Source organism: Pelodiscus sinensis, chromosome 1, assembly GCF_049634645.1.
Source record: "Pelodiscus sinensis isolate JC-2024 chromosome 1, ASM4963464v1, whole genome shotgun sequence".
NCBI classification, from domain to species: Eukaryota; Metazoa; Chordata; order Testudines; family Trionychidae; genus Pelodiscus; species Pelodiscus sinensis.
Genome location: NC_134711.1, coordinates 106,886,703 through 106,899,374, shown reverse-complemented (window position 1 = coordinate 106,899,374; position 12,672 = coordinate 106,886,703). Strand labels below are relative to the sequence as shown.

At 42.9% G+C, this 12,672-nt stretch overlaps 1 protein-coding gene across 6 annotated transcripts in view; it reads right to left on the bottom strand.

Moving 5' to 3' along the window:
• The window catches only part of TMTC1 (transmembrane O-mannosyltransferase targeting cadherins 1), a 224,796-nt gene that overhangs the window by 9,755 nt on the left and 202,369 nt on the right, over positions 1-12,672 (bottom strand). For all 6 annotated transcript variants that reach the window (XM_075940705.1, XM_075940703.1, XM_075940711.1 and 3 more), the window contains 6 exons: positions 9,404-9,506; positions 5,385-5,520; positions 3,014-3,158; positions 2,295-2,432; positions 1,541-1,663; positions 466-543 (listed from right to left, as the gene is read on the bottom strand). In XM_075940705.1, coding sequence (XP_075796820.1) covers positions 466-543; positions 1,541-1,663; positions 2,295-2,432; positions 3,014-3,158; positions 5,385-5,520; positions 9,404-9,506 — 723 coding nt within the window. The remainder of the gene's footprint in view (positions 1-465; positions 544-1,540; positions 1,664-2,294; positions 2,433-3,013; positions 3,159-5,384; positions 5,521-9,403; positions 9,507-12,672) is intronic.

The following is a 12,672-nucleotide window of genomic DNA, read 5'->3' as shown; positions in this document are numbered from 1 at the left end:
CTTTGGTAGGGCAAGAGCAACCCTCTCTATGAGACTATGATCACAACGTTCCCACCGTCAGTATCTTCATGCCCACTTCTTGAATTATCAACCTTTCTGTGAAGGGAGGCAGCTCTTAGCATTCCATATTCCTGCTCCCTTTTTTTCTGATTTAATTGCTTAGTCCAGGCACTCCCCTCTTGGTGGTGTCTAGATCTGCTGGATATGTGTGTGCTGACTCTCATTTTGATCACCACCCCAGGGGGTGAACTAGGGATTTCCAGAACTAAAGGCACAAAGCTTTACAAGTGAGTTATAGCCAGGATCTCTAGCTTGGGCTGTAACAGACGTGCATCAGACACAGGGGACAAAAGACGACACACTGAACATGTACTACTTAAGTGCCTAAAGGCAAGTTCAGCATCGTACTTTAAAGAACAGAAATGTCCTCTTGACAGTCTGCACAAAAGCATGAGATTTTCCTACCTTGATATGCTCAATCCCTCCCATGTTCATCCAGGCCTGAGCTTGATCTGGGTTCAGCTCCACAGACAGTTTATAGCTCTAAATAAATATGAAATGTCTTCAGAATAAGATGCTTGTGCTTCTGACTAAATGCCATATTAAGGGGGAAAATGACATCCCCAACCAAACCCTTTCAAATACAGCTGAATTCTTTCCTGATTTTTCTTACATGCACATTGTGCATTGAGTTTCAGAGACTTAAATGGAAACAAATGAAATGACCATTTCCCAGAAGGATTTATCAGGGGGAATTTGCTTTGCCTGCAGAGTCCTGCAGGGAATAATCAAGGCAATTTCCAGGGCAGTGCATTATCTTCTGCTAATCCTGAGCTGCAGGGATGTTCTGAAATGTACAGCTACCTTCTGCACATAATATACATTCTGATGAGAAAAACATCTCCCTGACTCCCCGCCAGCAGTAGAGGTGGAGAGAACATTGGCAAGGTTTTAACCACTGAATGGTTGCAATCTCTCTTTATAGCATGGACACCTGTATGCAGATTTAACAAAGACCTATGGGAGCTTTCCCTCCCCCTTTATTTTGTTTCTACAAATGTGGGGGAAAAGTTAAAAATGTCTGAACTCTAACGAACATCTGTTTTTTTGGGAAATTGTAACACAAAAAGGATTCAAAGCATATCCGGAAATTTATGGACAAGAATACTCAGAATTGTAATTAATTGTAACAGAAAATTTGGACCCGGTGTTAAACCTCATGATTCAGGACTTAAAACTGATTTCACAGAGGTAGAGAGATACTCCTTAGTTACACATCTCACCTACCAAATTGGAAGGAGATTTTTTGTGTGTATAAATAGTCAGAGGAAAGGAGGTGGAGAGAACACTGTTATAACTTTAACTATGGGAGAGACACACCTCTTCCATAACCCCAGATGTACTATTTGGTGACCAGATGAGGTATACAAGTGAAAAAGGCCTATGCTTACTCTCTGCAGAGTACTAATTACAACTAGTGAGCTCCGTTCTTGAACTATATAAACATAACCATGTGCTTTAGAGCTGTTACTTCTTATACCTCAAATGCCTTGTCAAGGAGGTTTTGTTCTCTTAGCTGATTTCCTTTAGTAAAAAAGAGTTCCGATATGACTTTTGGATCCTTTGGTTTTAGCTGCAAAGCTTTATCTATAGCTTCAAGGGCCTGCAGAAAAAGAGAGAAAGGACACTATATCCTGTTCAGGTTCTTATGCTATGCCATCACAGTGTTATTTAAGCACATGAGCAACTGAGCACCACCACCCCTACTCCCCAATTTTTATTTGTCCCTGGACTTAAATCACATTCAGAAACTGAAATTCTAGCACCTCCCAGCCTGATTTTCAAAGATGCTGACCAATCCCCTTCAACTAGAGTCAGTAGGAACTGAGTATTCAACATCTCTGAAAAAAAATCAAATGTAGCCTTCAATCCTATTCCTTAGATCAGTGCTTCTCAACTACTAGTCCATAAGTTGGCGCCAGGCCCTGAGATTTTCCAGCCACAATTCAGGAATGCAGCCAGGTAGGCCCTGCTATCAAAAAAGTTGAGAAACACCAATCTAGATGAATGGAAACATCAGATAAAGCAATTCAGCTATTGTGCATGTACAAATGCTAATGTAGTTCTGTGCCCCTTGCTACACATCTATCAGGACAGGATCTAACCTTTGGCTGTTCGGAGATTAAAATTTATCCCAAACCTTTTGAGACAGAGAAAGAGAGAAAGAGAGTGTGTGTGTGCGTGTGAGAGAGGGAAAGACACAAATACACAGCAGCATACAGATTCCACTGTACCTTGCTGTAATGTTCCTGCTTGCTGTAGATAGCTGATAAAAGGCGGTAGCATTCTAAGCACTCGGCGTCTTCTGTCACAATATGGTTAGTCATTTTTTCAGCTTCCTTTGTTTGTCCCATCATTGCTAAAACCTGGGCCTAGAGACCAGTAGTAAACAGAGTTTTCATCCCTTTTTATGACAACCCTCTCTGATCACACACTTGTCAAAAGAGCTGGGAAAACGAGTCTGCTCAGCTGGTAAAATCAGTCAGTAGAGCGTCCTAGCTATCATGCAATGCCACGCCATGGGATTCAGCTTCTATTCCTGGCATCCTGCTTTCTGGCACAGCAGGAGGACAGAGTGCTAACTGGCAGTGGTTCAGCAGCACCGTGAGGAGAGAACAAAGAGGACTGGGCTTCACTCAATAATGTCCCCTCCAATCAACAAGAAGCAGGCCAGGCTGGTGCTCCTGGCTCTCCTCAGTGAGAACAGTGGCGGTTACAAGAATAAAGAACAGAATGGCAATTTTCTGGGCTTTGAGACAGATGGGGACAAACCCTTCCTGCCTCAGTACAAAATTAAAACCAAGACTCGCAGTTCCTTGCTCTAGGAAAAGTTCACAGTAATTATCAGACAAGTGGAAAGAGCACCAGGCTGTGACAGAACCCCCTCAAACCCAAGTGCCGTGGATAATATTAGTAAATACTAACATCACGAATGTTCTAGTCAGACACTCACCAGTGCCAGTCGAATCTCTTTGTTTGAAGGCTGCAGTGCTGCGGCTTCCCTGTAAACCTGTAAAGCTTCTTCATATCGCCCCGTGTTGTAGTAGAGAGCTCCAAGGGGGGACAGAATTTCAGCCTTCCGCGATACTTTCAACGCTCTACATGTTGGGAAGAATGAAAGATCGTGTAAGACAAGAGTATGATTTGCTTTGAGATTTGCCTTGGAAAGGTTAGTGCTCTGTATTGCCAGACCAGAGCCTGAGACGTGGTCCAGCCAGACCTTTTGCTCCAAGCTAGCCTAGAAGGGAAGAGCTGTAGAGGCAGCATTCAGAATCCCTGATGGGAGAAGGAAGCGTCCCAACAGAAGTCTCACTGGCCCGCTAAGGAGCAGAGGGGACTGGCTCCAAAGGGAATATAGAGTGCTAGAACTAGGGATGCCATCACAGCCCCTGGCTTGAAGTAGAGATATCATCCTGAATAGATGGTTTCTGCCTTCAGCACCCCCACTATAAAGACAGTTCCAGCACCAGTGGTTGTGGGATGAGAGCAAAAATGCCGGGAGGTGTTCCAACAAGGAGTTCAAGGACCGTCCATCCTCTCTTATGCACTGGGAGGCAAACCACAAAGAAACTGTTTGTTCCACACATAAGGCAGTGCTATATTGCAGAACAGGTGATTCCCGGAGGAGAGCCTGGATTCCTGAAGGAAAATTGGCTCAAAATTGCATGGCAGTTCTGTACTCACATGCAACCCTCCCTCTCTGGAATGCTTTCAGTGTCATGTGAACTGTGTTAACAGTTTACTGATAACAACCAGAAACCACTGATCTCCTACACAGCAACACCCGGCAGCTGGAAACAGCAGAGGATGACCTGGGGTGGGGCCCAAGAGGAGCATAGCACAGCACTTGCTGAACAATCCTGGCCTGCTGATCGTCAGCTGAACAACAGGGCTCTGGGTACTCTCAAAACCCAGCCAGGCACAGCAGCCATGGTGAACATGACACTCGGAGGGAAGGAGTGAAAAAAACCTGACATTGCACAGAAGGTTAAAACAGTGAACCATGGCCACTGGAAGCTGCAGGCTGAGGTGTGGACTACAGGGACATGCTAGCCACTGCTGTGTACGGCTCCCATTGGCCGGGAATTGCTAACTGTGGCCACTGGGAGCTGTGGGGGACTGTGCCTGCAGCTGGTTAATATCAGCACAGTGTCACGTGGTCCAACAGAGAATTACCCTGATGGGTCGTGTGCAGAAGGTTGCTGACCCCCAACTATTCTGACCAGCATATCACTGGCCATAGAACCTAGCCCACCCACTCCTATTACAGGTCCCTCACCTTTGGATGAGCTACTGAAGTCCTCAAATCTTGAATTAGAGATTCAAGATATGGAGAATCCACCACTTACTCTGGTTCAAACCCGCAAGTGACCAATGCACTATGCTACAGACATAGGGAGAAACCCCCATGGTCTCTGCCAAACTGACCCGGGGAAAATTCCTTCCTGACCCAAATATGGTGATGAGTTAGATCCTAGGCATAGAAGGAGACCCACCACTAGACACTGGAGAAAGAATTATTTGTAGTAATTCAGAGCCCTCCCCATCTAGCATCCGTCGCTTGACTCTGGAGACATGTGCTAATAGCAATCATGGATGAGCCATGTGCCATTTTAGGCAACCTCATCATATCATCCCCACCATGAACTTACCAAGCTTCATCTTCAAAGAAGTTACGTTGTATCCCCCCATTACTCCCCTTGGAAAGTTGCTCTAGAATTTCACTCCCGCAATGGTTAACATCCTTCATCTAATTTCAAGCCTAAACTTATGGATGGCCAATTTATATCCATTTGTACTTATACTTATCTCCCTCCCTGATGTTTTTCCTTTGATGTCTGTAGAGACAGCAATCATATTTCTCCTTAGCCTTTGTTTGGCTAGGCTAAATAAGCCAAGTTGCTTAAATCTCCTCTCATAGGGGAGGTTTTCCATTCCTGGATTGTCCAAGTAGCCTTTCTCTGCTCGTTCCTATTTGAAGTTGTCTTTTGTAAATATGAGACCAGAATGAGAGAGAAACATGAGAGAGCAGTGATACAGAGGAGGTCTCATCAGTGCCTGGTATAATGGTAATAACACTTTCCTATCTTTACTGGAAATACCTTGTTTGATGCATCCTAGCACTGCATTAGCCTTTTTTCCTGGCTGCATCACATTTGCAGCTTGTAGTCATCCTGAGATCATGCAGAACAGCCAGGTCTTTCTCCTCCTCTGTTCCTTCCAACTCATACATCCCCAGCTTAGAAGAAAAATTCTTGTTTTTAATCCCTAAGGTCACAACCACACTTTGCACGACTAAGTTTCATCCCATTTCTGTTACTTACCGTTTGTACCAAGCTTCCGCCTCTTTGTTCTCACCCAGAGAGCGGTAGAGACGGCCTAGGTTCACCATGGCCACGTAGTGGTTGGGGCTGAGCCAGATGGCCTGCTGGTAGTGAGACACTGCTCTCTCGGGAGCTCCTGCAAAAGCAAAAGGCTGTTAGGCTGGTGCCTCATGGAAATCTTAAAAGTTTCAGCTCTAAAGCACACTTTGATTCTTTTGGATAATCATCATCACGTGTGAAATACTCCTTTGCTCTGTGTTCAGGGTACTTTGAAGGTGGGAAAGAGAAATCCTGTCTCATCTCTTCTTGAAATTATGCATAAAGGAAAACTGCCATTCAAATAAAAGATTTAGAGCAAAATGAGATCTAGCAGCCTGGGTTTAGGCACAAATTTACTCAGCTGTAAAGGACAGAGGCTGCAAACAAAGGTAGACAGGACAAACAGCTCAGGTTTTAAAATGAATTTTGCTCCTGAGTGAAACATGTTTTTCTCCAATAGAAAGTGGAATCAGCAAGCAACTAACTGGATTACCAGCAGCTGCTGAAAGTATAGTTGCGCTTATAGGATGGGGCACTGAGAACAAGTCTCTCAAATCCAAGGCATCTGGAAAAAGGAAAATAGTAACTGAAAAACTAATTTAACAATAAATATACAGGCAGTCCCCGGGTTACGTACAAGATAGGGACTGTAGGTTTGTTCTTAAGTTGAATTTGTATGTAAGTCGGAACTGGTACATATTGTAGGGGAAACTCTAGCCAAACATTTCTCCAGAGCTCAGTTTTATTCTCCCACACCTCACTTCCCTCAGTCCTTTATTCTCAAGCTGAGGTGTCTGCTGAGAAAAGCTGCTCTGCGTCTCCCTGGTCTGCTGGGGGGAAGCAGCTAGTGCGGGGTTGCCTCACCCCGTTTGTAAGTAGGGATCCGATGTAAGTCGGATCCATGTAACCCGGAGACTGCCTGTAGTCAAAACTTAGAGAAAGGTTATCATTAGTTATCACTTCTTCCCCACTCAGATTATTATTGTGAAGGCTACATTGGACAAAAATGCATTTTTAATATTTGGAAAAAAACCAGATTCAAATCCAGCAGCCATAGGTAGATACCAATAACTTACCCTGCAGTTTGCAATCATGGTAGGCTACTGAGGGTACAACACAACCTCTGCACTCAGGACTCAAAAGGAACCTATGGCAAACTCCAACAGATCACTTCCAACACCCTGCTGTAGTTATTTCCCTGGTTTAGAATTTACTGGTAGAAAATTGTTTTGTAGAATATAATCAAGATTTCTATGTGTCAGAGGAACCATTAGGTGGCACTGTGTGTCTGCATTTTACCTATCTATACACAAAATAGCAAATGTAATTCTGAAATCCACTAGATCAGACACAAATGCAAAGCATAATATTGTTCAAGTTACTTGAAAAGCTATCAACATTCATCTATGTTTTGTGCTTAAAACGCTGAAGTTCATTTTGTGCTGAAAAAGGTGGCAGACCTTTCTGGGGAGGGAATTTATATTTATAATAATTTTGCATATAGCCTTTCATGTAGCTGAAGGATCTCGCCATGCTGTATGCACCCACACATAGTAAGTACAAAATAAGCACAGGTACAGTTGAACTCATCAGCAACCCAACAACGCAAATATGAAAGCTTCAGTAGAGAACTCATCAATGTTGCATATCTTGGGCCAGCTCCTTGGCTGGTGTAAAACAGCAGCTGTTGAAGGTCTGTCCCTTCACGTGTTTTATGGCAAACCATTTCACAATGAACAGCAATATATCAAAACCCCATTTTTAGCCAGGAAAAAAAATAGGAATAAAAAACAGTACACGTGCAACAGGGCTAGAACCTACATTTGGTCACAAAAAGGTAGGAAATACCTATCCGTATAACATTAAAGTTCCATTATACACTTGTTCTGTTCTATTTCCTTGAATTTTTAAAGGCAAGCAAGAGTATTCCATAGTGAGACTCATAAGCACTTGAAATGCCTCAAAGCCAGAAGCAAACATCACACTTTAGGGAAGCATTCCAAAAGTAAGTTAGTGATGGCCTAACTCTACCCCCACTGATGAGCAGGAGAACAATGAATGCTTTAGAAGATCCCATCTTTAAAGTGCCTTCATGTTTATAAGCTTCAGGGGGTAGCCGAGTTAGTCTGTAAAGTATAAACTTAAAAAACAACAAATGGTCTGGTAGCACTTTAGAGACTAACGAAACATGCAGATGGTATCATGAGCTTTCGTGGCCACATCTGAAGAAGTGGGTTGTGCCCACGAAAGCTCATGATACCATCTACACATTTTGTTAGTCTATATAGTGCTACCAGACCCTTTGTTGTTTTTTAATGTTTATAGTAGCATAAGTACTTCAGCCACATCTAACTAGAAAACTTAAGTTTTACGGTGAACTGATGCCTGCATATTATGTGCTCACTTAATATGGTCACACTTACACAGGTGGGAATAGTGCTTCTTCTTACTAGCGTGCCCACTGAGGGTTTGTGTTCACTGCAGAGTTTTAACTCATGTTGCCCCTAACTTGAGGCCCATTCACACCAAAACAACATGTGGTTAAGGACAGCCACATTCAAATGCTTCGAATTTGAATTAGATGGCCCAAGAATCAGACAGATTTGAGGTCAAATTAACACATCTCATCAGCTGCTAATCCAATCACTCTCTGCAGCATGGAGTGTTATTTGCAGCATGGCCACTCTTACTCAAGGCAGGTTGACTGGAGAGGAGTCAACTTGAGTGTAGAATGCTCAAATTAACTTTCAGTGAAGATACATCCTGGGCCTTAATGCAATTTTCCACTGCCTAAGTGCAGTAGCCATGTTTCAAACATTCATAACTTTATTGTCTGATTTTATTCAGACTTGGATGGAATAGAACCTCTTGGCAGCTTCACACAATAGTTTAGGACTGGAAGGGAAGTTTGAATTTTGCCAAGACACAAGATTAAAATCTACACCTCTGCACTTAACACCATGGTTTCTTTCATGGCCACGGGTACTCAGCATGTTTGTTTTATATTGATGGCAGCAGGACGGCCAGTAACATCATACAAGAGTATGGGATCAGTACTAACTCAGAGGCAAGAATGCTACCGACAGCATCATGAACAAACTTCCTGGAAGATCCTGGCTTTCAGAGAACTTCCTTCCAAATTATAACTGAGTCGTCTTCTTTGTAATGTTGAGATGTGACAACAGTAGAGTCCGAAGAACAGAATGGGCTATGCTAGCTTAGTATGCAGCACTTCATCAGTGTCTCAGCCTGATTCTGCAGGGACCATTACTAGCAGCGAGAGGGTAGTTTAGTTTCTGTGGCTGTTTAAACTTGGCCCTCCTCCTCAAACTGTCAGCAAAAGGTGCCAGTTGGGATGGAGATTTTTATTATGTGGATGCCAGGAACTGCCAGGGGCCACGGAAGCTGGATTTGACCCAACAGCATAGAAGTAAAAGGCTCTGTATCCCATTACCAATCCGCTGAGAAATCCATTCTCCCCACAAGTCATATATTTTTTGTTTTGTAATTTCAAAGCTTTGTTTAATTTACAACAGTGGTGTTCTGCTTCCCACAGCCAACAAAGCAACTTTGCCACTGAGCAGAGTCACAAACCACTGCAAAAGTAACATGTGTGCCCGTTAATCTGTGACTTTGAGTGGTCATGTGTTCCTGGGGAAATTATCACAAAGACATCAGGCTACTGCATGATGCACTGGCTGGATGAGACAAATGCGGCAGGAAACACACTGAGAACCACTGCTGTACTGTGTTAGTGTTTGTTCCAAAACTGTTCAAACCTCAAGCACTCTGGTCAGTTTCAAGAGAACAGAGCGAATATGTATTTTATTTGGACTTTTACAAACTACAATGAAAGCATGTCTTATCCTCTGCTCTGGGAACCCTCGACAGTCTATAGAAAACACACTACTAAATAATCCAGACCCTCTCAACACAGCCAGTAAGCAAGAAAATAAATCTGCTATCACCATCTCACTTACCAGTATCAACTAAGAAAACACCATAGTTATTATGCAGATCAGAGCTCTCTGGACAATTCTCTATCCCAGCCTGATAAACTTCCTGGGCTTCTTTGAATTGTTCCTTAAACAGAGGAAGATTTGTGATTAGTGGTGATACCAGCTTTGGTACTATTGGCTGCATACAGAGATTTCATGGAAATGCCTGGTTATCGTAGCACAGAACTTCATTAATCCAGGTCATCTCATCTCTATAGTCAGGAAGCTGTGTGCGTGGGGTCAACTCTTGTCCTCTCAGTCCATGGGAGCTTTTCCATTGACTTCAGCATGGCTAGGGTTTCACCCACAGAGTCATCATTTGCCAATTGTTACCTCATGGGGGTACTAGGGTCTGCCTGCACTTCCTCAGACTTTCACAACAGGAGATAGCTGTGGTAATGGTGTAACAACTGCCTGTAAATTTGGCCAAAATCAATTATTCACTCAGCTCCAGTGGTTAGGGGTGTGCATGGGGAGGGCGAGGGAGATAGTAGGGGCACCCCCCATCTCTATTTGTTCGTGCACTGGTGAGGAAGCAACAGGAGAGCTGGCAACCAAGGATTCTTCCCCTTATCTCTACAGCTGCAGCCTGCTGCTTCTCCTTCCCTGCTGTTGGAACCCCAAGTGTTGCGCCTGTCTCCAGCCCCTCACTCACCTAAACAGGCAGCTGCAAAGCAGGCAGCAGTGTTGGGACTCCAGTATCAAATGACCTGAAGGAGCATTTGCAACGCCCTATAGATTTCCATGGGATCTGTTGGGTGCTCAACACTTCTGGGGCATCAGGCTGTAACACCGTGTTTTGTAATGTACTTGGGGACACCCTGCATACATATGGCATTCTATTGCCCACATGAATTTCATGAGTATGCAATCAGACATCATAATGAGAATGCTGTCTTCAATTCTGATCAAACAGCAATTATAAAGTTTCCCACTTCCCACAGTCCAGCTGATGTGAAAAAACTACCTGCTTGCTCATAAAGAGTGTGAAATAATTACTGTTTTTTCTTTCCCCTCTCAGGTCATGCATTTGCTGTAGGTGATATTATTAATGCTTGTGAAAGGGAGGTATTTTAATGGTCAGAGCCAAACACAGTGTAGGCAGATGGCATGCAAATTTCTACCACCCAGTTTTGTTGGCATTCCTGCATACACCTCAGTGATCTGGAACAACCCTGCAATGACAGACTATGGCTTCTTCCTGAGATGCCCAACTGAGATCAGCTGATCAGCTGTGAGATGGGATGGGGAAGAAGAAGCCAAGAGGGATTTTCACAACCAGGATTTCAATCTAAACTTAAAATGGCAAAAGGTTATTAATCTACTGCACCACTTTAATCCCAATGATTTGTATTATTATTTTTTTGCAAATGACTGATTATGCATTGTTAAAAGGATCTTTAAATCAGGATACTCAAAAGTGACTACTACCTCACTTGACACACTATAAAATTTTGAATGCTCAAGGACTTTTCAAAATAAGACTGCCATAGCATGCCAAATTGGGCATTGAAAAATGTTGCTGTAGTATCTTCTTACAGAATTTCCTAATACTTGGAGTGAACTAGAATGTTTTTGCTTATTAATACAGGTTCAAATTTGGCTCCGTCATTATACCAGTGAATCCTAGAACTCATTCACTGGACTTACTGTGGATTTAGAGTGCTGCTATTGAGAGGAGAATATGGCCCATTGATTTTTTTAAACTGTACCAGCTCTTCTCTCCATATTCATTTAAGATATGGGAAATTGAAATTAATGGCATTTGAAAAATATGGCTTGATGAAAGCAAATGACTGTCATGGTTAGGTGCTTTCACATTTACATGATAAAGGTCAGTCAGTGGAAAAGAAGGGAAAGAAGGATGGTGATAACACTCTTTAAAAATGTTAAGTTTGGACAGTCTCCCTATATGGAATTACCACCATCTTCTATTCTTCCAGGGAAAATAAGGAGTACAGTTAGCATCATGAATGCTTAACTAAAAATAAGGGCAACTTTCACACAAGATCCCTGTGCCAAAATCCCTTGTCTACCCTTAACTGCGGTACCACCATAGCTACAGCACTGCAGCTGCACTATGACAATGTTTCAATATAGACACTCACTACTCCAAAGGGAGAGGTTCTCCTGGTGGCACAAATAAATCACTCTCCTGCAAATGGCAAATTCTTCTGTTGACCTAGCATGTCTACACAGGAATTTAGATCAGCTTAATGCTGCTGCTAGGGGGTATGGATTTTTCATAACTCTGACCAAGGTAATTAAACCAATCTAATTTTTAGTGCAGACCAGGGCTCAGAGAGACTTGAAGAGGTCCATCTTCAAAATGTCATGTTTGGTTTTTTTCTCAGGCAACTATAACTTTTTTTTCTTTTTGGGGAGTGGACAACTTTTTCTTGTTGAGTTTACTAATCACATAGAAGCTGTGTTTAAACCAAGAAACAGTTACGTTCTGCTGGATTAATGGGGTCTCAAATCAAACTCAATGTCATATAGACTATGGGATGCTATTATGTCTGCACTGTACAAATACTGATGGCATAAAGCACAGGCAACTCACAGAATCTTGTCCCAGTGTTGCTAGGTCCACTGCACTATCTCTAGCGAGGTCTTTTTGTCAGTTCCAAAGTCCCGGTCAGGAATCTGGAAGGGTATGTGCCCAGGGCATTACACAGCACTTACTTCCACACCACCTTATCTTCTCCAAAAAGGTTCCGCAGTACAGTCACAAGAGCCCGATTGTCGTATTGCGCTCAGTATCGTGAACCCCAACCCCTTCAAAAGGCACAAGGCATGTCCCCAAAGCTCAGGAGATTGATAAATTCATCAAGATTTTAAATGAGATTTAAACAAAAAATTCCTAGGAGATTTTTATTTGCCTTCTGAGCCTTCAAGGGGGGGCAAGCAGGCTATTTTCTGCAACCACAAGGGCTAGAAATGTCCTTGTAAAAAAAAGATAAAAGCTGAGATTCTCACTTAACTGCCTGACTCCAGATGAAGTTTGAAGAAGAAACACCAAATATCACGTGTTGCAGGACAAAACTGTGAGAGTTGGAGACCCTGAAGACTTGAGTCATCAGGACAAGAGGCATTCACTCAGATATATCACATCCATTTCCATGGCAACATATTATGCCACAAACAATGAGATGCAACTGAGATCAAGCAATCGGAAAAGTTGGTTGGGCTCCCAATGAGAAGTGCAGCCTAGAACATAGGAAGCTTTTGACTAAGTGAAATTGTGTATT